The 23,339-nt window shown below is 35.1% G+C and overlaps 3 protein-coding genes across 3 annotated transcripts; 1 reads left to right on the top strand and 2 right to left on the bottom strand.

Moving 5' to 3' along the window:
- The first annotated feature begins 493 nt into the window (after positions 1-493).
- LOC118681492 (serine-rich adhesin for platelets-like) lies at positions 494-4,518 on the top strand. Its single transcript, XM_070110290.1, has 2 exons — positions 494-761; positions 847-4,518. The coding sequence occupies exons 1-2, from the start codon at positions 494-496 to the stop codon at positions 4,431-4,433; spliced, it is 3,855 nt and encodes a 1,284-aa protein (XP_069966391.1). The 3' UTR covers positions 4,434-4,518.
- A 455-nt stretch (positions 4,519-4,973) lies between these two features.
- Positions 4,974-6,072, bottom strand: LOC106619774 (antigen 5 like allergen Cul n 1). Its single transcript, XM_014238023.3, has 3 exons — positions 5,863-6,072; positions 5,383-5,786; positions 4,974-5,306 (listed from the first exon to the last, which is right to left on the bottom strand). The coding sequence occupies exons 1-3, from the start codon at positions 6,007-6,009 to the stop codon at positions 5,051-5,053; spliced, it is 807 nt and encodes a 268-aa protein (XP_014093498.1). The 5' UTR covers positions 6,010-6,072; the 3' UTR covers positions 4,974-5,050.
- Positions 6,073-10,212: 4,140 nt separating this feature from the next.
- LOC106619773 (antigen 5 like allergen Cul n 1) lies at positions 10,213-12,522 on the bottom strand. The gene is made up of 2 exons (XM_014238021.3): positions 11,610-12,522; positions 10,213-10,631 (listed from the first exon to the last, which is right to left on the bottom strand). The coding sequence occupies exons 1-2, from the start codon at positions 12,416-12,418 to the stop codon at positions 10,322-10,324; spliced, it is 1,119 nt and encodes a 372-aa protein (XP_014093496.2). The 5' UTR covers positions 12,419-12,522; the 3' UTR covers positions 10,213-10,321.
- Positions 12,523-23,339: the final 10,817 nt, after the last annotated feature.

The raw sequence follows: 23,339 nt of genomic DNA, 5'->3' as shown, positions 1-23,339 counted from the left end.
AGAGGTATCACATTAAAGACACTATTTGGAATCTTAAAAAGTTGGGATGGAATTTAAGACAGTGACATATGGGAAGCAAGCGTGGTTGTAGCCCGATTTCCTTTCTTTTCAAGCTGTTATGTACGGACGTCAAGATCATACTGTGCACTACCAATCTTCTCAGAGCACCAAAAAATACATGTAGACATCTAATGTTATCAATATATCTCTTATTAAACTTAGATTATTACACGGACTGACGATCTTGATCATTTCGATATACATATATGAGTCCATATTTAGTATTTCCAAAATTTCTGGTGTCACAAACAACCGTTAGGTGAACCAAACAACTATATGCTGTGCAACTTATTGTAGAAAAACCTCCTTTATTTTCAGTAACGTGTACCACACTTCGGTTAAACAAGGGTCTGGCAACAGTCCCAGAACATCACAACAGTTGGATGCAATATATAGATGTCAGTCAAAAAACCGAAGATTTATAAAAGCAAAAATGCAAAAACATATATTTATGCTTTGTCTCCTGATCGTTCTTGGAAACGATATGCCCATAAACAAAACCGTCGTCTTACATAGTGGATTTGGAAACCTTAATTTTATTGTAGAGTTTCGCACTATTTGTAAAAAAAAACTCAACGAGTTAACCGAGGCGAGTACCGCTGACCAGTTAACAACCTTAACTGAACCATTCGATATTTATGGAAAATCAACAGCCACTTTCTCATTGATTATAGATAATAAGTCCCCACAAGGTCTTCTATGTAAGTATGAAATGAACATCAAAGTCATCTAATAAACAAAAGCCAATTGCAGTTAAAAACATAAAACTAACTGATCGTTCTATAGATTCGACAACATCTGGTCCAATCACCAAAAATGTCAGTGCATTATCAAATTACGCACAAAGTTCTACTGCAGGGTTACCCGTAACACTCAAACCAACACCCACAGAAAGTCAACAATTTAACGATATACTTAGTTCAAGTGGCAATGAGACAATCTCAGCAGAAACAACATCCGCACATTACACTGGCTTTCATAGAGCTACCACTTATTCAACATTAGCGAATGTTTCAACATCTCAGTCAAGCTTTTCGCAAGGAATAACCTCTTCGTCAATAACTGAAGATATCACAGTACACGATGATCCTTCCAGCTCTTCAGAAATTACGAAAACCTCAGAAAATGACACTAAAAGCACTGTGTCTTCAAAAATGAGGGATACTACAACTGAAAACAGAAGAGATTTTGCCAGTTATTCAAAGGGCACATCATCTTCATCAACAACAGCAGACAGTACAACAGTTGACGAAGCAACCATCATTTCAGATGGTGCAAAATCGCCATTAACAACTAAAGAAAGCACAACAGCGCTTGGAGAAAGCAAAAAAGTCGATAAATCTTTCAGTACTTCAGATGGTGCAACATCTTCATCAACAACTGAAGAAAGCACAACAGTCGACGAAGCTTCTAGTTCTTCAGCTGGTACAATATCGTCATCAACAACCGAAGAAACCACAACAGTCGAAGAATCTTCTAGCTCTTTGGATAAGACTATATCGTCATCAACAACTGAAGAGAGCACAATATTTGACGAATCTTTCAGCACTTTAGACGGTGCAACATCTATATCAACAACTGAAGAAAACGAAATAGCCGAAATATCTTCTAGCTCTTCAGCTGGTACAATATCGTCATCAACAACCGAAGAAAGCACAATATTTGACGAATCTTTCAGCACTTCAGATGGTGCAACATCTTCATCAAAAACTGAAGAAAACCAAATAGCCGAAGAATCTTCTAGCTCTTCTGCTGGTACAATATCGTCATCAACAACCGAAGAAAGCTCAATATTTGACGAATCTTTCAGCACTTCAGATGGTGCAACATCTTCATCAACAACTGAAGAGAGCACAATTGTAGACGAATCTTCTAGCTCTTCAGCTGGTACAATATCGTCATCAACAACCGAAGAAAGCAAAACAGTCGGTGAAGCTTCTAGTTCTTCAGCTGGTACAATATCGTCATTAACAACCGAAGAAAGCACAATATTTGACGAATCTTTCAGCACTTCAGATGGTGCAACATCTTCATCAAAAACTGAAGAAAACAAAATAGCCGAAGAATCTTCTAGCCCTTCAGATGTTACAATATTTTCATCAACTATTGGAGAGAGCACCACAGACGACCTATCTTCTAGCTCTTCGAATGAGACACTATCGTCATCAACAACCGAAGAAAGCACAATATTTGACGAATCTTTCAGCACTTCAGATGGTGCAACATCTTCATCAACATCGGAAGAAAACCAAATAGCCGAAGAATCTTTTAGCTCTTCAGCTGGTATAATATCGTCATCAACAACCGAAGAAAGCACAATATTTGACGAATCTTTCAGCACTTCAGATGGTGCAACATCTTCATCAAAAACTGAAGAAAACAAAATAGCCGAAGAATCTTCTAGCCCTTCAGATGTTACAATATTTTCATCAACTACTGGAGAGAGCACCACAGACGACCTATTTTCTAGCTCTTCAGCTGGTACAATATCGTCATCAACAACCGAAGAAAGCACAATATTTGACGAATCTTTCAGCACTTCAGATGGTGCAACTTCTTCATCAACACCTGAAGAAAACGAAATAACCGAAAAATCTTCTAGCTCTTCAGCTGGTACAATATCGTCATCAACAACCGAAGAAAGCACAATATTTGACGAATCTTTCAGCACTTCAGATGGTGCAACATCTTCATCAACAACTGTAGAAAACAAAATAGCCGAAGAATCTTCTAGCTCTTCAGCTGATACAATATCGTCATCAACAACCGAAGAAAGCACAACAGTCGACGAAGCTTCTAGCTCTTCAGCTGGTACAATATCGTCATCAACAACCGAAGAAAGCACAATATTCGACGAAACTTTCAGCACTTCAGATGGTGCAACAACTTCATCAACAACTGAAGAAAACCAAATAGCTGAAGAATCTTTTAGCTCTTCAGCTGGTACAATATCGTCATCAACAACCGAAGAAAGCACAATATTCGACGAATCTTTCAGCACTTCAGATGGTGCAACATCTTCATCAACAACTGAAGAGAGCACAATTGTAGACGAATCTTCTGGCTCTTCAGTTGGTGCAACATCTTCATCGACAACTGAAGAAAACCAAATAGCTGAAGAATCTTTTGGTTCTTCAGCTGGTACAATATCGTCATCAACAACCGAAGAAAGCACAACAGTCGAAGAATCTTCTAGCTCTTCGGATAAGACAATATCGTCATCAACAACCGAAGAAAGCACAATATTTGACGAATCTTTCAGCACTTTAGACGGTGCAACATCTATATCAACAACTGAAGAAAACGAAATAGCCGAAATATCTTCTAGCTCTTCAGCTGGTACAATATCGTCATCAACAAAAAAAGAAAGCACAAAAGTAGAAGAATCTTTTAGCTTATCGGATGGTACAATACCGTCATCAACAACCGAAGAAAGCACAATTTTCGACAAATCTTTCAGCACTTCAGATGGTGCAACATCTTCATCAACAACTGAAGAAAACCAAATAGCCGAAAAATCTTTTAGCTCTTCAGCTGGTATAATATCGTCATCAACAACCGAAGAAAGCACAATATTTGACGAATCTTTCAGTACTTCAGATAGTGCAACATCTTCATCAACAACTGAAGAAGACAAAATAGTCGAAGAATCTTCTAGGTCTTCAGCTGGTATAATATCGTCATCAGCAGCCGAAGAAAACACAACAGTCGATAAATTTTCTATCACTTCAGATATTACAAGATCGTCGTCAACAACCGAAGAAAACACAATAGTCGACGAATCTTCCAGTACTTCTGATGGCGCAACATCGTCATCAACAACCAAAGATAGCACATTAGTCGACAAATCTTCTTCAGATATTACAACATCTTCATCAACTGCTGAAGATATCACATTTGCAGACGAATCTTCTATCCCTTCGGATGGTAGTGGAGTAGCTGAAGATTCTTCCATGTCTGCTGAAAAGACGACTATTTTAGCAGATAACAGTACTAGCTTAACCGCCGATTTTTTAACAACGAGTCGAGCTAAAACTGAAGAAAGCTCAATTTTTGAAATTTCTGATAGATTTGTAGAAGGCACAATTTCTTCATCAAGAGCTTGGATGAGCACAGTTGTGGATGAATCTGCCAGCCTCTTAGCAGATGACATTACCAGCACTACTAGAGAAACAAATGAAAGCGACGCTACACTGGGAGTGGTTTTTAACACGGAAGAGAGCTTTACTGCATTATCAAGGATAGAAAGGACAACCGAGGTTACTAGTTCTATAGGAACTTCAACTGCGACTCTTTCGTCTAGCGCTACTTATAAGTCAGTGTTGCATGGCACAGATTGCGATATATTTGTTCATTTGACAGTGCTAAAATAGTAGTATACAGATGAACCATATAAGCGGGCTTATTTCCACTACAATCTTAGATTTTTCGGTTTTTTGATGTGCCGCAATATTAATATTTGTGAACAGTAGTTCATTTTTATTTTTTTAGTTATTATTTGAAATTTAAATTATTTTGTTTGATTATTAAAGTTAAGTATCTAAATATAAAATTCTTCGGTTATCGGCTTAATTGACGTCTTCATAGAGTGGACCACATCGCCGTCAAAAACATACCTGTTTTGAAGGTTAAGCGATTTATCGGCATTAAAATACTAAAAAAAACCCTAACCGACCTAAATATACACAAACATCGATTCCGTCAGATTATACCATAGTCGATGGTCTCTAAGTTGTGGTGTCTATGGGAAATGAGTATACTAATGAATGAATCTTACTGATGAACTGAATATTACTAAATTCGGAGTATATTTTCCGGAACAATTATTTTTTATCCAGTATAATGGTGTCTCCAGAAATAAAGTACTAAATTATTTATGTTCCTGGTTAGTTTAATTAGATTTAAATACTATATTTTTTTATTCTTGGCAATACTTTTTATTTTAGTTTAGTTCGATTCTAGAATTAAGTTTGCTCCATTTCCTCAGTAATTACACCTTATAATCATTTGGATTGAAATTCTCTTTCGTCGAGCACAAAAATGGATAACGTGGATTCATACCAGTTCTACAGTGGGAGCCTGGATAAGCGCCAGAACGGTATATGGGCTTATAGCAGAATAAGCGACGGGCATAATTACAAGTGAAGAGCACATTAATGCCATATTCAGTTTCGTAAAGTGAAGCAGCACAGCCAACGCGATTATTGCGATCCATAACCATTTTGCCAAAATGTAAAATTAATTTTCTGAAGAGAATAGGAAAGAAATAGTCAAAAATAAGAATAAATATTATTACAAAATATATTTCTTTAATTTACTTACAATTGTGGTGGATGATACGAATCGATTTCGGTCTGTGTACAATCGTGATATTGCTCATACCAATAAACCCTTATATGTTCTTTAATTTCATTGAAAATATTGGAACGATTGAATTTCGATTTGATATTGAAGAGCCAACCGATATTTTGATCGAGCGTATTGTAGCGAGCAGTGGTGAAACATTTCTGATCCTCATAAATGATACCACATTGCTTTACATTGAATTCGGCAAAATAGGCAAGCTCGTCGTCCCATTCCAAAGTGGCCATGGCTGCAGCCGGCTCGAATGTCAAACCCTTCGCTATCTCGTTACGATATTTATTGTGCTCACCTAAGAAGAGTTTTTTAAACTCTTCAGTCATTGGCAGCATTTCGGCATTCGGTGGACAGCGCGCATCGAAAGCCTGTGGAGATTTGGTATTAATATGTATCTTCAATAAATATTCTGAAATTTTAGGTTTTTTCAATTTCCATACTTACTCCGGTATGATTGCAAGCCAAAACATGTTTTTGACTACGTCCACTGCACATATAGGCCGGACTACAGTAGTCTACATCACTGAGGCCAGCGTCGACAACAGCTGCCGCGCAGAGTAGCGCCAAAACTCCCAAGTATTTTAATAGCATTTTACTTTCCCGTCTACACAAACTCCTTATTTTACACGCGAATTGATTTGGTTGGTGCCAAATGTAGTGAGTGCTTTATATACAATTAGTATTCGTAACCCTACTAGCAAATAGATAACAGCGGTATTTTCCCTTTATTTTTATTAGCAGTTATCTTAAAACAATTCAATATTTCACTTTGTTTGCGAAACACGCACTGAAATTTACAAAACCGCTTCGGGCTTTCGAATACAGTCAACCCTCCTATAACGCGGTACTCCCAGAACGTGGTTTCCATATAACGCGGAGCTGAAAATGCGACAGCCATTCTATAACGCGGGACTCTCAGAACAAGGTTTCCGTCAACAGCATCCCATAAGTTCCTTCCGCGTAGGCTAAGAATGTTTAAATTATGAATGTTTTGAATTATAAGGGAACAGATGCCGCCATGTAGGTCCAGGCAGTGGGATCGCGACATAGTAACTAGATATTTTTACATAAACATTATCTCCAGCTTATCTCATAGCGACATCAGTTTAGTCTTTTTAGAGCCCTTTCACAGTGCACACGTTTTGTTGGTGACCAAGTCTTTCTAAAATTTTTTCTGCACCGTCTGTTCGTTCAGCATTTGCTGTTTAATTTGTGCTTGTTTAATTTATAAAGGATTGGTTTTATATACGATGGAAAAAAAATTGTATTTCAAAGTTTTATTGGTTCTTTATAACCCTGGTTGCCACAGCAAACAACTGGATCATCCACATGTAAAAATTGTCTACCTTCCTCCTAACTGCACGTCATTAATATAACCTTTGGACCAAGGAGTCATTCAAACTTTAAAAATGTATTACACACGCCAAGTTTTCCAAACCATTTTCGACAGATTAAAATGTAGTGAAAATAAAACCCTTACTCAAGTTTGGATGACATTTTCTATTTTAGATTGTATTAGAACCGTGTCATCGGCTTGCGCGGAAATTAAACCATCAACGTTTAATGTGTGTTGGAAACCCCTTTTACCTGGAATGGTTCAAGCAATACAAGATGATTCTACAATTTCACTCCCAGTTACAGAAATAGTAATCATTGCTTCTCGTTTAAGCGATGAAGAATTTACAACAAGCCATTAGGATGTAATAGAACTCGTACTCGGGGAAGAAACTTTAGATGAGGATGAACCTATGGATTTAATTGATGCACCCACCTCAAATCTATTAGTAAACGTAAATAAGAAATACGAATGGGTGACAAATGTCGATTTACAAGATGTGAAAAAAGGTCTAAATTTGGCTAAAGAATTTGAACTCCATTTCATTGAAACTGATCATTTACAAAGCGGTAGACGGTTTCCATAGAACGAGCTACGAATTTTCCTGGTTTATACGGATAAATCCGAGTTTCTTATAGCGCGGTTTCCATATAACGCGGTATGCACTCACCGCGTTATAGGAGGGTTGACTGTATATATGGTATATATACATAGCGCAGGCCCCCTCTTTAAATGAATATACAAACTTTCAGGTTCAAATTGACACATCTTCACATTTTATCTGTAGCAATTATTTCAGTATTCGTTTGTTGTTATAAGTTTTTATTTTCGTTTTTCCTAGAATTTTTGGATCGTCACAGCTATCTTTTGCTTCACTGATCAACTTTTATCGGTCGTTACAAAAGGTTTGAACAATATATAATTAAATTAATAAAGTTTAATTATCTTGATGCATAATTATAAACATTTATTATCAGAATAAAATTACAAAATACTAATTTATTGCTTCATAGCTTTTACGAGATATAAATAAGGTTTGTGACTATTGCACATTTTATACATAGTATAAGTAAATTTTGTGGGTCTTCATTAAAGGTGTGTAAAAAGCGAAAGTGTGCAAAGTTAAACAATTTCATATTTTTGGATAAATGGTACAAATAAATGTTGTTTTGGGTCTTAGCTTGTACGTTTAATTAAACATCTTCAATAAAGAGACTTGCTTATTGAGTGCTTTGAAGCTTATCACATTCAATTGGATTGCAATGAGCAGAAGTTCAGTTGGTCTGGTTGATTGGATTATGACACATTTCATAGATAAATTAGTCTGACTGTACTTGGTTTTATCAGTCAAGTTCTATTTAATCAATATAAATATTATTCCTAGTAAAAAAACGGGCTGTTTGAGGTACATTTATAACTTAGCTACAGTAGTTTTATCTTTTTAGAAACTTGTCTAACTAACTTGAGAAATACGATGGGTGTTTGTGCAAGGTTAGGGACTTTTTATAACGGAACAACTAAGTTTGAAATGTCCTGTACAGTCTGTAGTCGTAACATAGCATATTTTTAATGTGGCAATACTTTTTTCGGATTGGGTCTTTTTGACATACTTAGTTTGGTTTACCATTTCAAAATAAATAGAATACTCCGGAACATCGTTTGCAAATCATGCAAATTTATTACCAAAATAATGAACGTTTACTCTTGCGGATAATGCGCATCCTCAAAGACGACTTTGCTGCTGTAGAGCAGAGTATCGAAGAACACCTGAATGAGTCCATCCTCCATCGCGCGCAACAATTGGAGCTGTACCCATCCCCTTTATGGAAAATTTCCAATCCAAAAATCCAATCAAACTCGTTGCACGTTCGGTGAAAGGATACAAAACGAGATGGTCATCGCACAGCTAATTTTAATAAGAAAATTTTGTTCAGCTCACTTTCGCATGAATGTGTAGCTTAAAAAACCAAATTGTGGCAATTGGAGTGATGATCCAAGAGACATTGTTGAGACGCCGCTACATCTTCAAGAAAGCTGTTTGGTGTGCTCTATGGACAGAGAATCATTGGTCCATATTTCTTCAAAAATGAAGCCGGCTATTATGTTACAGTGAATGGGGAATGAATTGGATGATGTTGATGTGGACGATCTTTGCTTCCAACAAGACGGTGTTGCATGCAATACAGCCAACGAAACCATAAATTTCTTTAGGGAACCTCTGGTGAGCGCATTATTTCACGTCGTGGGTCTGTGACTTGGTCTCCAAGATCGTGCGATTTAACACCGCTTGACTATTTTTTGTGGGATTAAGGGATTGTCTCTTGTCTACACAGATGAGCCCGAACCCATTGGCGCTTTGGAAGAGAATTTTCGGAGAGTTATTGTTGACATACGGCCGCAATTGCTGCAAAAAGTGGTCGAAAATTGGGCCTCACGGCTAGAATTTATACGAGCCAGACGCGGCTGGTAAAATATCTTTTTCAACAACTGAAGAAAACGAAATAGGCGATGAATCTTCTAGCTCTTTAGCTGGTACAATATCGTCATCAACAACCGAAGAAAGCACAACAGTCGAAGAATCTTCTAGCTCTTCGGATAAGACAATATCGTCACAGCTAGAATTTATACACGCCAGACGCGGCGGACATTTGCCTAAAATCATTTTTGAAATATAATGACAAGCTCTTATTTTTAAAAAGCACATGTCTAAAACATATGTAAAAACACTATGTAGAACAGTCTGCATATATCTGTCATAATTTTAGTAGAGTAAAGTTCAGAAATCTGATTGATGGACAACATTTGATAGGTCTCTATTATGGTATTCTAAAACAAAATAATGCAAAAGAATTAATTTTACTTTATGCTGTAAGCTTTACATGGTACTTGCTTATGCTTATACTGCTTTGGTATAAGAATCATGTCTTCGTATATTTCCTGTAAAAAATGTATTAGTGAAGCAACATTATACGAGTATTATTGGGCTTCATTAATAACTCTAAGTTTATGATACTTTTCCCAATTAGAGCAATAAAGTTTTGCTTACTAAACCTTAATATGACAAAAAATGTTGAGTAAAACAAAGAAGACTTATTCACTATTCCTAAGACGAAATATAAGTTAATTATACCCAAAGCTAATCTTCACTGTATGAGATGGTGGAAAAGTGCTTGTTCGCGTGTTGCATAAGTGAGCTTAAGACATCAGTTGAATTGCTACTAATCCAGACTAACTACTGACATAAAAAGTATTGGTCCAGCACGTAAGAAGACTTTATAAAGACACGTTAAAACTTATTTATCTCACATCCTATTCCTTGGGGAAAAACTCAGTATTGGTTTTCTGGACTACCAATAACAACACTCATCCTCATTTTAAAACAGAATTTGGACAACCATTACAACGACAAAGCAAAATGGAATCGCGAATTTTTACAAAAAAGAAGCACAATAAATTGATACTGATTCACTGTAACATTATATCTAAAACTATAAATTCGTATAATTTAATTTCAACTTAAACATGATTGTATGTACAAAAATAAGCAAAAAGTAAAAACAGTTAAATTTAGTTTATAAAGTTGCTATCCAGCTCATTGCCATTGTCTTCCTCTATACTCTCCTCGCTGCTATAATCGTAAACAGCATCCTTCCAGTCACACAACGAGGGATATTTCTCGCTTATCTTATATATACATTTGCTCGCCGCAAGACCACTCTGATAGACGGGTTCTCCTAGTATATTTGTATAATCATAATTGCATGTCATCAGCAATTTCATATAGTTAATATCACTGGGATCGCGATAACGTATAGCGGCACAGCCAACACGATGCGCACGATCAGCTACCAGCATGGTGAAGTGACCAATTTTTTTGCTGATAAATAAGTTATTAGAAATTAATTGCTATATTATATAGGTACAGTATTCTAGAAGTATAGACAGTAAAAATCGACAGAGTATTGGAAAAGAGATAAAATAATCCAAAGAGATAAATTTGGATTCTTGCATCGAATCACTGATGGCTTACTTATTTGGTATGAGGCTGCCCAAAAAAATTACAACAGACAAGACTTCCATAATACTTCGAATAGTCAAAATGCATTGTCTTTCTGATACACTATATGGGAAAATTGTCTATTATTGTCTATTGTATATGTCCACTTACTTCTATCTTTTTAGCAGAAACCCTGACTAGAATATTGTAGTAATATAATATAGTGTTATGACATTTCAAGGTGCCACTATCTCTGTTTTTTTGTTACAAAGGAAAAATAGTAGATTTCATGTCCAGTCTGTTAATAAGAAACGATTTTTTTTACAAATAAAAAAGTACTGCGCACCATGTTTGCCGAGTTTTTGACAATCTGTCACTCATCAAACGCAATGAGAACGAGTTGCTGCGTCGATATGTGATAATGGATCAAACATGGATACAGCATTACACGTCTGACCGGCAGTCTGTTGTTGCTCGATAAAAGGCGTCCAAAGCGTTTGAAAAAAAGCAACACTCGGATGACAAGATTTTAGCAGTTCTTTTTTCGGGGATGCACATGCAATTATTTTTATCGGTTACCTTGAACATGGTGAAACAATAGGAATGTGCGTTCGATCAATTGGGTGTCGATCTCAAAGTAAGGCGTTAGGTGATCAAAATGATTTAGGTTATACATATTATGAAAGATACAGAAACGCAGCTCAAGCTTAACATGACACTAATATTTGACTGTAAATTAGCAGTTTAAAGAACCTTTTCAAAAATACTTCCGAGTATGGTAATAAAGTTCTTTTTTACTTAGTCCAATTTTCAAACATCTTAACTCTTATCGGTAACTCATCGCACAATGATACTCACCCTTCCGGATGGGGTCTGTATTGATCAACGAATGATTGATTAGCAAGTCGATACTCCCGAAACCAATCCAAAATAAATGATTTAAAACGCTTCGCATGCGATTTAAATTCACGACCAATCCAAAAGTAACCAATATTCTGACCGCTGAACTGATAACGCGGCGTATTGCGACACTGATCGTGCGCAAATTGACAGCGCTTCACATGCAACGAAGCCATATATTCAAGTTCATCGTCCCACTTGAGCATTGGCATATGCGCGGCGGAGCGATAACCCTCCAGCTGGCCGGAGGCAATTCGCTCACGGGCGAGATTATGCATATCCAAAATAAACTGGCGCCGCCGTTGGCTCATATACAACAAATGCGGTTCGGCGCCACAAGCGGGCGCAAAAGCGCCACCGTTATTGCAGCCTATATGAGGCACTTGCAACACATGACTGCCATTGTAGAGCTCACAAAGTGATGGCATGCAATAGATGTTGCTGGATATGTCATCAGATCCTGCTGTGACGTTTGTAGGCGCATTTGGAATATTGTTGTTGGTTGTGTAAGTGCCGCTGGTGTTTGTGGTATTACTGTCAGCGCTGGATTGGCTTGTGGCAGTATTGGGATTTGTAGGTGATTCGGTTGTAAGTCGACTATGTAACTCTACACTAGCAATTGTTGTCGCTGGTATGGTTATTGCTTTTGTTGTTGCTGCTGTTTCCTCTGTGGTTGTCAGTGCTGTGTCCGCCACTGCTAATTTTACCAGCGACAACTCTGCAATTAGTAGCGTTAAGTACGCGCGTAACAAAAGTTTATGAAACATTTTCGTAAAAAATGTTTTAAACTTTTCTTAAAATTATTTTCAATACATTCACAATTCTAAATTTCGTACCGTTCTAAGCCGCAAATAAAACGCGACTGATGGAGATTCATTGATTTTATAGTATTTTTAGTAAGATTAATTCGCCAACAGCTGACGGCTGGCAGCGGTGGGTGACTGTGGTCAGCATCATTTGAATAAAGCAAAGATGCGGTTAATACTATTAACCATTTGTTGTTGTTATTGTTTAGTTCGCAACGGTCTAATCATCGTTATTCAACAGACGTTTGATTGCGGCTGCGATTGGCAGCGGACGCGTATCATATAGCTCATTAAAGTTATTTTGTTTGCAACTATGGCGCTAAGTATATGTTATGTTTATACAAGTATGACACACACATCAACACTTAATTACCATGTGTATATCGGTATGATTGCTTTTAATAAAAAAAAATACATCCCAGAACTTCTATAAGTATATACCTAACAATAATAACGTTGATTTTTCTAAATTTTCTGGCTCTGCATGGTTTTGCGTTCAGCTTTATTAAATATACTCTTAGTAATAAATACCTAATTATTTGTTGAATCGATCGAGCTGCAAAATTATTGAATCCTCTTAAAAAATAAATTGTAGTTCTGATTCAAAATGCCAAGTTTTGATAAAAATGTGAAAAAATAAGGAAGTAATTCATTGCGTGAAAATAGTTAAATTAGTTTCGCTTAGAGCGAATGGTGTGCGCTGATCAATAAATTTTCAACACATATTTCACATATTTAACTCTGATTGCTGTGCCTTTATAACATAAAATACTTTAACGTCTACCTTTTTATACTCTGAATATTGCCACGTAGTTTGTAACACTTAGAAAGAAACATCGAAGACCTTAGAAAGTATATACATATATAAATAAAATTGATCATCGTGACGAACTGAGTTGATTTAGCCGTGTCCGTTTGTCTGTATATACGTAAACTAGTGCCTAAGTTTTTGAACTATTGATCTGAAATTTTGCACACGTCCGTTTCTCCCTATGAAGCTATTTCTTTGTCGGAACCGCCAATATCGAACCACTGTAGCATATACTTGTATGTTAGCGATAGTCGGCGAGGGTTCTGACTATTTTATTCAATGAGACGAGATTTTTCGGCTGACTTGAATGAAAAAAGGAAAAAATTTAGAGTTGTTCAGTTGATAACTTCGACTTCATCAGATACTAACAATAGCTACTTACAACAGATAATATAATCAATATTACTCATTTGGTGATGGCTCAAAATAGATAGTCTCTTCATGACATTCCAAATTTACTTATGCTTTTGTGTATTTTTTTAGTTCTGCAACTTTTAAGTCTATTTCACTGATTGATTTTGTGCTCATTTTTTCTTGGTGATCCTCTATGTCTGTTGAGAGACGATAAATACCTAAACATGATTTTCTACAATATTAAATTTTGATGACAACCGTGATTTTAATCCTCCATTAAATGATTGGTAGTGTTCACTCGGATACGACAAATCCTTACACGTCCTCGCAATCAAAAGCTTTTTATATTACTCTAAGAATTGCAAAAGTTCTCTATATATTGCAATTATTTGGCTTGACCCAGTGGAGGTAGTAATGCTTAACGCATATATTATTGATTATTTTTAAAACATAGCTCTCACCTTTAAAAGGTTCGCCTTGTAATTCCAATATACTTTAATAAACTGGCATGAGTTGAATTTTTGAGATTCACGAGAGACATTTTCAATTCCCGAATTTTATAAGCATAAGCTGATTTTTATTAAACAGAACACGTTTTGGGAACAACACAAAACAGCTCAAATTTATTTGATCTACCTTTCTGGCACTAAACAGACACTTAAGCGAACATTAACCTAGATTTAGCTTGTGAATTTATAGACTGAGCGGTTATATGTTTATATATAATATTATACAAGTATGTAGGTTTTCAAAGAGGAGGAAAGAATAATATTTCAAACCGCAGCAACGAATTTCGTGACGTCAGTACAATGACTAAACGAGGTGAAAAAGAAGCTTAAGAACCGTAAATTTGTGAAAGCTGATTAAGGTCTACAATTGTGTCCGCGAATTATTCTATAAAAGAAAGTTCATAATAAGGCATTCCTATGAGTGAAACCCAAGCTTATGGTTACTATTCTACGTAATCTTTCTTTCTAAAAAACTTAATGATTATGCAATTATAAACTGCTTGGTGTGGTGTCTCATTCGCATTCATTAATTCAAAATAGTAAATAGTGGTTAATTTGCTCAAGAAATATGCTTTGTTTATGCTTTTTAAATGTCTTCAAATAGTATTAGCATAAATATATATATGCCAAGCACAGCAATTTGTAGCTAACTGCACATGTTGTTCGTAAAGTTGCACAATCGTGTATGAATATTTATAAGTGAAGAAGATTTATTAAGTTACAACCAGAAGTTGACAGTCACTGCATTTTTGTAAAAATACTTATACAATATATATATATATAATATATTTTAATTAAAAGGCAACGTATTTACACATTTTCTTTGTTTCGCATGCAATTTACTCCTATTTCATTAGTTACAAGCATTAAGGGCTTGCCACATAATATAAATAAACATATTTTTTTAAATTATCAGTCGTAAACGTGATGTAATAAGAAATAATGTGCACAAATTAACATAACACTTAAGTTTGTTTCTACTATATGAATGTAAAAATTAAGTGAGACATAAAATGTCAAAACACTGCAAAAAAGCGCAAAAAAGAATTTTTGCTTTAATTACACTGGGCGACGTTACAATTAGTATGGAAAGTTTTATTAAATGAAGTTACATACTTAAAGAATCTTACAGCAAGATCACATATAACTGGTATCGTAAAGATCACTAATTTATTAAGTGGTATGTTCAAACTGAAGTAAATTTATAAGCTGATGTTGTAATCTTAATTAGGGTACTGACAATCGTCAAAACTTTAAGTCAATATCAACATCGATTGGAATGACAATCCGAGATATTTTCTTTTCATACCCTGAACAGGGTATATTAAGTTTGCCAAGAAGTTTGTAATAACCAGAAGGAAACGTCAGACACACTAATAAATTGTATATGTAAATAATCAGCCTACCAAGGTGAGTTAATTTACCCATGTCCATCTCCGTCTGTCTGACTGTATATACGCAAACTAGTTCCACCCTTGGACCATCCCTTCGATTCTATGTGTGCCACACACGTGCATTTTACGTATCGTACGATTATGATAAAATATACTTGACAATTTTAATGATACGAATGTATCATCGTTACCCGTGTAGTTTCTCTCAAGTATAATAGTGGAAAAGATGAGACTAGCAACGCCATAAATTAAACGAACTATCAAATTTTCATAATAGTTATAAACGAACCATTTTTCGCACTCATTACACTCCAAACAATATAAAAATAATAAATGGAAAGATAGGAAATTCATTGAATTTCCCGTATTTCGTAATGGGAATCATGTAAACTGTGGGATATGGAGGGGCATGGAAATTGGGTTGAAGGTCCTTTATGTTATTTTAACAGAATAATTTATAGAAACTTTTAAGCCATAATATTGTTCACTATTCTTGCCTTTGACTAGATTAAGACGAAATCTTACAAAACTCAGAATTTCGTAACCGTGGGTAAAAAGTGTTACTTCATTTCTCCATAAGTTAACTGTTTCAACAACATATAATATAATACAAGTATGTAATTCAAAAATGTGGTCGGTTGCCCACAATATATCAAATGCTGTCTTTTGCGGATGATATGTATGCCCACACTTGTCATGTTAAATAAACTAACAGTAATTTTGATTGCAAATGGACAACATAAAATAAAACAAGTAAGGAAGGGCTAATTTCGGGAGCAACCGAATATTTTATACTCTTACAACTTGCAAGGATCAAATCCGGAGAAATGCCTTCAGTGTTGGCAAAACTTTATATTAAACAAGTAAGCAAGGGCTAAGTTCGGATGTAACCGACCATTTTATACTCTCGCAAAGTCAAGTGGTATACTCGTTTGAGATTTCTTTGTGGATTGACTGATATTTTCGGTAGAAGGTCAACTATAGGCACTGGGTCCACATATTTAGTACTTAGGGGCTTGAACAGATTTGGTTCGATTTAGACAATTTTTAGTCACAAGGTGGAATACTTTAAATGTATTATTCACGCAAAGTTTTACCCCGATACAATCATTATTGCTTGATATGCATAGTGGAAAGTGAAAGAAACAGATTGAATTGAAAATGGTGTTATATGAGAAATAGGCGTGGTTGTAGTCCGATTTCGCCCATTTTCGCACTATAACATAGAAATATGAAAATAACGTTATGCACCGAATATGGTTGAAATCGGTTCAGTAGATCCCAAGATATGGGTTTTCACCTAAAAGTGGGCGGTGCCACGCCCACTGTATAATTATGAACGCGGTTCCTATAAAGTCATCTCATACCATCCCAGAGATAAAATTTAATGTCTAATGTCGTGCTTGATTTATCGCGCTTTAGTAGTTTTTAACAGTACCGTTATATGGGGAGTGGGCGGAGTTGCCACCTGATTTCAACTATTTTTACACTGTAGGTAGAGGTTCTAAAAACATTTGCTCCCAGTGAATTTGGTTATTATAGCTTTAGCGGTTTAGGAGATATGCACATTAAGCCTATTAGGCGTGGGACCACGCCCACTTTTAAAAAATAATTTTAACTGCAGATGCCGCTCCCTAATGTGATCCTGTGTACCAAATAACAGTCTTGTATCTTATTGCGGAGCTTAGTTATGGCAATTTATTTGTTTTTGATTAATGGCTTTTTGTGGGAGTGGCAGTGGTCCGATTACGCCCATCTGCAATACCAACCGTCTCACAGTACTAGGAAACATGTCTACTAAGTTTCATAAAGATATCTCAATTTTTACTCAAGTTAGAGCTTGCACGGGCGGACAGACAGACAGTCACCCGGATTTCAACTCGTCTCTTCATCCTGATCATTTATATATACATAACCCTATATCTAACTCGATTAGTTTTAGGTGATACAAACAACCGTTAGGTGAACAAAACTATTATACTCTGTAGCAACAAGTTGCGAGAGTATAAAAATGATGCGAAAGAATTCAGCATTCATTGTTCGATGAAATCGTGATTGGATAACAATCAAATTTGATATCTTATTAACTTATATTGAAGATCATATACTAACTTAGTTTTATAAATATATTTTAATCGCGTCAACGAAAGTTATTTTAAAATCCTCGTTAAATGAGAAATATATGTTATAAATTCAACCCAAGAGGCTGAATTTAATACATTGAATTGATATGGAAGACGTCAACCAGAGGATCAAAATTCTTTATATTAGGGATATGAGGCTTAGACCAAGGTCTAGACCAATTCCATTCATATTCAGTCGTAAACCATATAATTTTCACGGATATTTGAACCTTTTATTTCATTAAAATATCACACATTTTGATGAATCTGTGCGGTTCAAAGTCAGTTTCAAAGTCAGAAATCATAATATAATATATGTTATAATGGGGGCAGAGAAAGAGACGGGCTGATTACATTAATTTGCATATTGCTCAGGTAGTATGCTTGAGAAATATTATATTTTCAGTAATGTTATAAATATATAACTGACCCATTGAAGGACATGTTCGGCATTAGGTTTGTTAGAAAAACGAAAATCATTGTATGTATTATAAGGGATGTATTGACCCATATTAACTACTTTTGGCAATACCACATACTATTAACATGCCTAATACTAATATTATGATCCCTGAGTTTCAATAAGGTACACTTACCATCATCAATATATGATATGTTTATAGATTAAAGCCAACCGGATATTCGAAAATCGTGACATTAATTATATGGCCCTACCCCTAAGTTTTCCCCCGATTTTATCTACTTTAAGCACAAAGATACATTGTTATTAGTTAAATACATTCTCTCGTTTTCACTAAGATTACTCATATATTGGGCGATATATGAGGTATAAAAAAAACCGGAAGTTCGAAAATTTTTGTTCTAGGTATATAGCGGCTAAGATAAGCCCTCATCCGATTCAAAGCGTTTTTGACATAAAGGCATACTGTTATCAGAAAAGGATTTGCTCCGAATGTCAATAACATATCTCACATATTGACCGATATTTTCGATAAAATGTTCGTTGTAAGAACTGCTGTCCACATATTCAGTATCTGATGGTATGAACTTTTGTAAACAAGATTAAGAAATTATTGGTCATAAGGTGGGCTACTTTAAACATACAATCTCTTTTGCTTGATTTGCATACTAGAAAGTGAAAGAATCAGATGGAATTTAAAAAAAAGTAGGCGTGGGTGTAGTCCGATTTCGCTTATATCCACACTAAAACATAAGAGTGTCAAATTTGGTTGATTTCGGCCAAGTAGCTCCTGAGATATGAGTTTTCACCTAAATGTGGGCGGAGTCACGCCCATCGTACTGATTGACCTCGGCCGCCTCGTACCATCTCGGATGTTAAATTTACAGTCTATGCTTACGTATTAAATTAAATTTACGAAAGTATTCTCACTTTTTTGCAGAATACCAAGTTTCATTATGATATCTCAATTTTACTCAAGTTACAGCTTGCACGGACGGACGGACAGACAGACAGTCACTCGGAATTCAACTCGTCATCCTGATCATATACAAGTATATATATATATTGTATATATATATAGTATTTATATATATATATAACCATATCTATTTCGATTAGTTTTAGGTAATATAAACAACCGTTAGGTGAACAAAACTATTATACCCTGTAGCAACGTGTTGTTAGAGTATAAATATACATAGAGTGTATCTATATATTATATACAAGTATGTATGTCTGTTAATAAATTTGAATAGAGATTTAGTGTTTGTCGATTTTTGTGCTTTGATCGAGCGATGAAATGAATATTTATTTTGTCAACGATGACGATGAGATACAGCAAAAGTTATTAACAAGTAGACATACATACGTAGATATGTATATTTACCTATGAATATGTACGCAGGTGTTTGGCAGGTGCCAGTTTTAATTCGTTTTTGTGTTGTTAACTTTTTTGCACCAAGTGCTGTTTTCGGCTTCTAAAAATGGTGAGGTCACTCATTCTTTGGATTAACTTATTCACAAACGGTGTTGGGAATTTTATTAGTAAAAACATTTGGATTAAAGCTTAGAAAAACGGAATTATTAATTGATAAAACATGCAAAAAAATTAATTTAAATGTTAATTCAATTATATTTTCAGCGCATTGTTTACAAACCGGGTCATAAAGGAACTTGATATGGATAAGCATTTGTGTACACCGCTAATCTATTCAGAGGTTTGGATTATTGCTAGCTCTTGTTGATTTTATTTTTGTTACGATAATGGAAGATAGTAAAGTCACACATTTAATCAGAGCTAACTTATCCATTGACTGTTTATTGATTTCTGTCGTTTTATTATAAGTATACGGTTCACCCAGGACTCAGGAATTTTGGTTAGTTTCACCATATTTTCGGATCGACTAAACTAACATTTCAATCTGTAGCCTTTTTGAGAAAAAATTATATTCAAAAGAGATGACAGAAAATTTCGTAGCTTATAGCTTTTCTTTTGGGATATTCTAAAAGTAAAGTTTTCAGCAGTAATTTAGTATTTCTTGAGTAATTGGTAAAATCCAATCTGTACATGTAGGTATATAATTGAAATTAGTAAAAAGTTTTCATCTCGACTTCAAAAACTTCCTCTAGTTAACATGATTTAAATATTAAAAATTAAAACCAATAACAGAAGCATTTCGGCATTATTTTATTATAAACAGGGTTTCTGCAATCAACAATAATCGTGTGAAAAAACCAAACCGGTAGTTTGTTAGTCGGTCAGCCTGCGATTCAGCGTATTCATGCTCACACGAATACGAGTCAGCGTCGAATTAAAGGCGTTGCGGCTATGTAGCTATTTGCATGCAAGTGATTAATCGCTAAACAATTAAGTATTCAGTAATCAGACATAATGTTAAACCTGACACAGCTTATTATTTAATTTAAGTTTTTTTGTTTTAATTTTCTATAAAACTTCGAACCTTTATTTTAGTTTTTTTTTTATTAATTTTTTAAAACAGTTTGCGTTTCAATAACGTAGTTTGTCAGCTATCAAACTAATCATAATTCTTTATTGATTACCAATGAACGCTTGCACAGGTAATGCTTCTATATTTAACTACACCAGCATATAATCGTACCTATGAGACCAAGTAAGTATATCGAGAGGTAGCTTTGTCTACAGTTCTTTTCATCGATAATGATGAAATTAAGAGTAAAGACTTGCTTGGTGACTTACGATTTGTTTACATGTGCTTTGTTAATTGTTTTCTGCAACATAATGAGGCGTAATTGCAAGTCTAATTGGAATTGGTTGCACGAATTGGCAATAATTGATATTAATTATATGGTTTTACTGGTGGCTGCTAGCTTGATTTTTGCAGTCTTTAAGCTATTAAAATAGTAACTCTAGACTATAGATCTATAAATACAAAAATTTTTGCTTGTAATTGGCTATAAGTGCAATTTATCCTTAGCATGAAAGTTTATATTCTTGATATATGTAAATCTACTATAATATAATATAATGTATTATACATCAACTGATGTTAGAAAAGAATATTATTCCTATTCAATTCACCAGAGCTCCGCTAGCTATGTCTATACTCTGCTCACTTGTTCAATTAATTTAGAATTGAAAATAGCCACAGAGTTACTAAATTTAATTTATATATATATAAATTATACCTAATTAACCTGGTATAATAGCTTGGTAGTCTAGGTTAGATTAAGTTATATGGCTCCAAAAAGGCTCCCAGAAAGAGAACACACTTGGATTAATTATGGCCAGTTCTTTGTGAAGAAAGAAAAAGAGATAGATTCAGTAGATATAATATAAGTATCGACAAAACGCCGGTTACCCATTACAAAAATTATTAGGGTCTAATTTGTATTCCCGCCAGCTCAGCTGGATGTCTAGGCCTGTGGAATCCAAGATGTTTTGGCCTTCATCTCGAAAATGCGGGGAAATTAAGAAGAAATTTTTGAGACGTTTCTACTATCTCGTCTTCCGCTACGCAGTTTCCTAAAATGGTATTGATCAAAATTTTGACCTTACCTAACACCAATATGACAATGTCCAGTTATAATCCTACAATTAGGGAAAGCTTAAATTTGCTGAGAGCGAAAAGAACGCTAATTCTTTTGCGATTGACCTTGTGGCAGAAAGATCTTGCGACCGCAAGAGTACTGATATTTGCTCTGCGCTCACCAAGCTTCCGCAAAGCGGACACCGGAGTACTGACCCGTTACCACTCCATCAACAGCAATGCTGAGCGGCCCTTCCTTGCCAACTTCCCAGGTATGGCCTGGTACCCAAACTAGTTTTATTCAGAAGTAACTCGATGCCGATAGTGAGGTTAGGTACTCCTTAACCAGCTTCGAGTGCACACAAATTAAGCTCAATACTAGTATTGCCGCTCTGCTATCGAAGCGGTTAGTTACTTCCTAAAGTAGGCTGCGCTCCGGAGCAGTGGATCAACTGGATCGAACTTTTTATTTTGGGTATTATTCTTACTATTTCTAAGTCTGGTAAAATTTTGAGTGGTGTGCGAGTCAATGTAAAGTCAGTCGATTTGTTTCAGCCTGCTCCCTATGCTCCAATATCAAACTGAATTATTAAAAATCCAAATTACTTGCGATATAACTTGCATTTATCTTTAATTTGTTTTATTCTAAAGTCCTATAGCCTGGAAAAACGAGTTCGATACATATACATGTCCACCATTGTTCGCTGGGGTGACAGTACAGTTGGGGTTTTCATCTATAGCATGTATATCTCTCATTTTTATTAAATTTACCTGAAATATTTAGATATTCATTTCCTATTGAATTATTTTCCATATTTTTATATAACTCAATACAATTTTTGGTCTTCGGGATTCAGCAAATTTGATTTTGGGATCCAATCGACGGCAGAAAATTGTTATCGGAATGTAGTATGAAAACATCGACTTTTTCTTATCCTTAGGTATGACCAAGTAAACTATGAAGAAACTGTATTTGTATTAAAAATAATAGTTTACCTAACCACGAAATACGAAAGTGATCTAAAAAAATAGGTGAAAGGCTATTGAAAACATTATTCTTCGGAGAGATTGCAACCTTTTCAATTGTATTACCGAAGTTTCATACAAATCACAGTTTCTGAAATGAAGACTTAAATTTCTGAAATGCTCAATTATTTAAGACTTTACCAGACTTAATCTACAGTGTACGGTTATAACAATAATAAACATCTGAACCTTTTTTTACTATATCACTTTTAATTTGCTCAGATACAGTTAGCACAGTTTGCATCACTAACACTGCGGCAATGCCACAAAGTGTTGTGTTTTGCATTTTGGGTTTATGCATGCCAGCAGCAACAAATATTTGGAGCTAATTAAATTCATGCGAAAAAATCTTTCTAATTAAAAGTTTCAAATGAAATAAAAACCGTGCCGGTCGGTGTGATAAAGCTGAGAAAACCCGGTTACTATGTTATTTGCGGAAAAAATTTAAATAACATTATATGAAAACTAAAAATAAAGAGTAAAGAGTTTTTCTAGGAAATACCAGAAAACAAAAACTAAATGTGTGTGTGAAATGGCAAAAATATTTGCCGAATTGCAAATGCGGTGAGAATTTCTATTGGCTCTGAATTGTATGTGGTGTAGGAGCACAAAAACTGGCAGAAATTGAAAAAAAGTAAGGATGCTATATCATATAATTCTTTGTCGAAAATTTATGGGTGTTCTTGCACTGAGGTTAACGGTACTTAATAATTTTGGAAAATACAATGTAAGCTA

The sequence above is a fragment of the Bactrocera oleae genome, chromosome 5 (assembly GCF_042242935.1).
Source record: "Bactrocera oleae isolate idBacOlea1 chromosome 5, idBacOlea1, whole genome shotgun sequence".
NCBI classification, from domain to species: Eukaryota; Metazoa; Arthropoda; class Insecta; order Diptera; family Tephritidae; genus Bactrocera; species Bactrocera oleae.
The sequence above is the reverse complement of the archived record's forward strand: the minus strand, read 5'-3'. Positions and strand labels throughout refer to the sequence as shown.